Source organism: Austrofundulus limnaeus, unplaced genomic scaffold, assembly GCF_001266775.1.
Source record: "Austrofundulus limnaeus strain Quisiro unplaced genomic scaffold, Austrofundulus_limnaeus-1.0 Scaffold229, whole genome shotgun sequence".
In the NCBI taxonomy this organism is placed as follows: Eukaryota; Metazoa; Chordata; class Actinopteri; order Cyprinodontiformes; family Rivulidae; genus Austrofundulus; species Austrofundulus limnaeus.
Window position 1 is genome coordinate 553,386 of NW_013952631.1, and position 1,457 is coordinate 554,842.

At 34.2% G+C, this 1,457-nt stretch overlaps 1 protein-coding gene across 2 annotated transcripts in view; it reads right to left on the reverse strand.

Moving 5' to 3' along the window:
- Nucleotides 1-1,457, reverse strand: part of LOC106525487 (troponin I, slow skeletal muscle-like) — an 11,013-nt gene that overhangs the window by 1,990 nt on the left and 7,566 nt on the right. For both annotated transcript variants that reach the window (XM_014019751.1, XM_014019750.1), the window contains one exon: nt 875-1,048. In XM_014019751.1, the coding sequence (XP_013875205.1) occupies nt 875-1,048 (174 nt within the window). The remainder of the gene's footprint in view (nt 1-874; nt 1,049-1,457) is intronic.

Genomic DNA, 1,457 nt, shown 5'->3' on the forward strand with positions numbered 1-1,457 from the left:
TTAGGTTAGTTTTAGGGTCAGGTAAGTTTCTGTGAGGTTAATTTTAGAGTATATGGTCAGGGTTAGGATATAAAGTCTTTTTATAAATGATTCTTCAATGCCTGAGTTCGCCCCCTACTGACTCACAGGCATTCATCCAATAATCTCAACCAACGGTTCACTTATGTGTTATTTATGATTCGGACATGTAACTACTCTATATCAATTAACACATGATAGATCAAACATTATAAAATTATTATAAAAAGGAAGCCCTAATAATCTAGTGTTGTTTCTAACATCAGTACTAATCTGTAATAACTATAAATTTCTTCAATCAGTTGAAATGATTCAGAATATATCATGACAGTAAGCATACAATTCATTTATAAGTGAAACAAGAAAGAAATGCAAGTAAAATACATTCAAAACTTAAATATATATGGGTGAAGAATGACGATTTCATTTTCCTTCACAGTAGTCTCTCATTTTGGAGTAATTTATGTCCGTCCACTTTGTGCAACATCTCCTTAAGGTGTGAGCACTTCTTAACTGAAAACTAATTAGATTTAATCTGAGGCAGATGTTTGTTTTAAAACTATAAATTATATTGAGTTTATACTTTGTCTTAACTGTGACTGACTATGAAAATTATAATTATTTTTTACTGTATTGTTTCTTATTGCCTGAAGCTTAGAACTTTGTAAAAAAAGTTTTGTGGTATGTTTTATATAAACTAAACAATTGAAGAAGCATTCATTTATATTTAATGCCTCATCAGGTGCATATGTAGATTCTCAATCATTCAGGAAATGCTGAATCTCCCACCAACAAATTAAAAATAAATAAAATAAACAGAAGACTTGTCTTCTATTCGGCAGGTACATAACTTTACCTTTTCTTCTTCCTTCTTGACTGTTTTGAGGTTGGCTTTGAAGTCGATGGCCTCCTTCTGCCTGGATCCCAGCAGAACATTCAGCATGTCTTCAGCTGAGATCCTCACCCTCTTCAGGTGCGGCTTCTTGAACTTACTCTGAATCTCAGTAATCTTCAGTTTCAAGTCTTCAATCTGAATAGAAGATCACATGATCAGTTATCACTCTGCTGTATACGGACCTGCTATCCTTAGTGGGATTTTAAAGTCATACGTTTAGAAGGAAACTATAAGTGCTAATCAGTTCCTCACTTTTTTATTATTTTATATGGTAAATGATCTGAACTTATGTAGCTTTATCAAGCCCACTTGGAACCCAATGTGCTTTACACTACAGTTATTCACCTATTCAGTCATTGTGTCCAAGGACACAATGACTGAGATGGCTGGAATGGGGATCAAATTGGCAACTCTCCGGTTACAGGACTCCCCTAACCACTCCGCCACAGCTACCAGACAGCAGTTTATCTATATGTGACCCATCATATCGAAATGAGGATTAAGTCAAATTTGGTCAAAATGACCTAATTACATTTTCAAATTC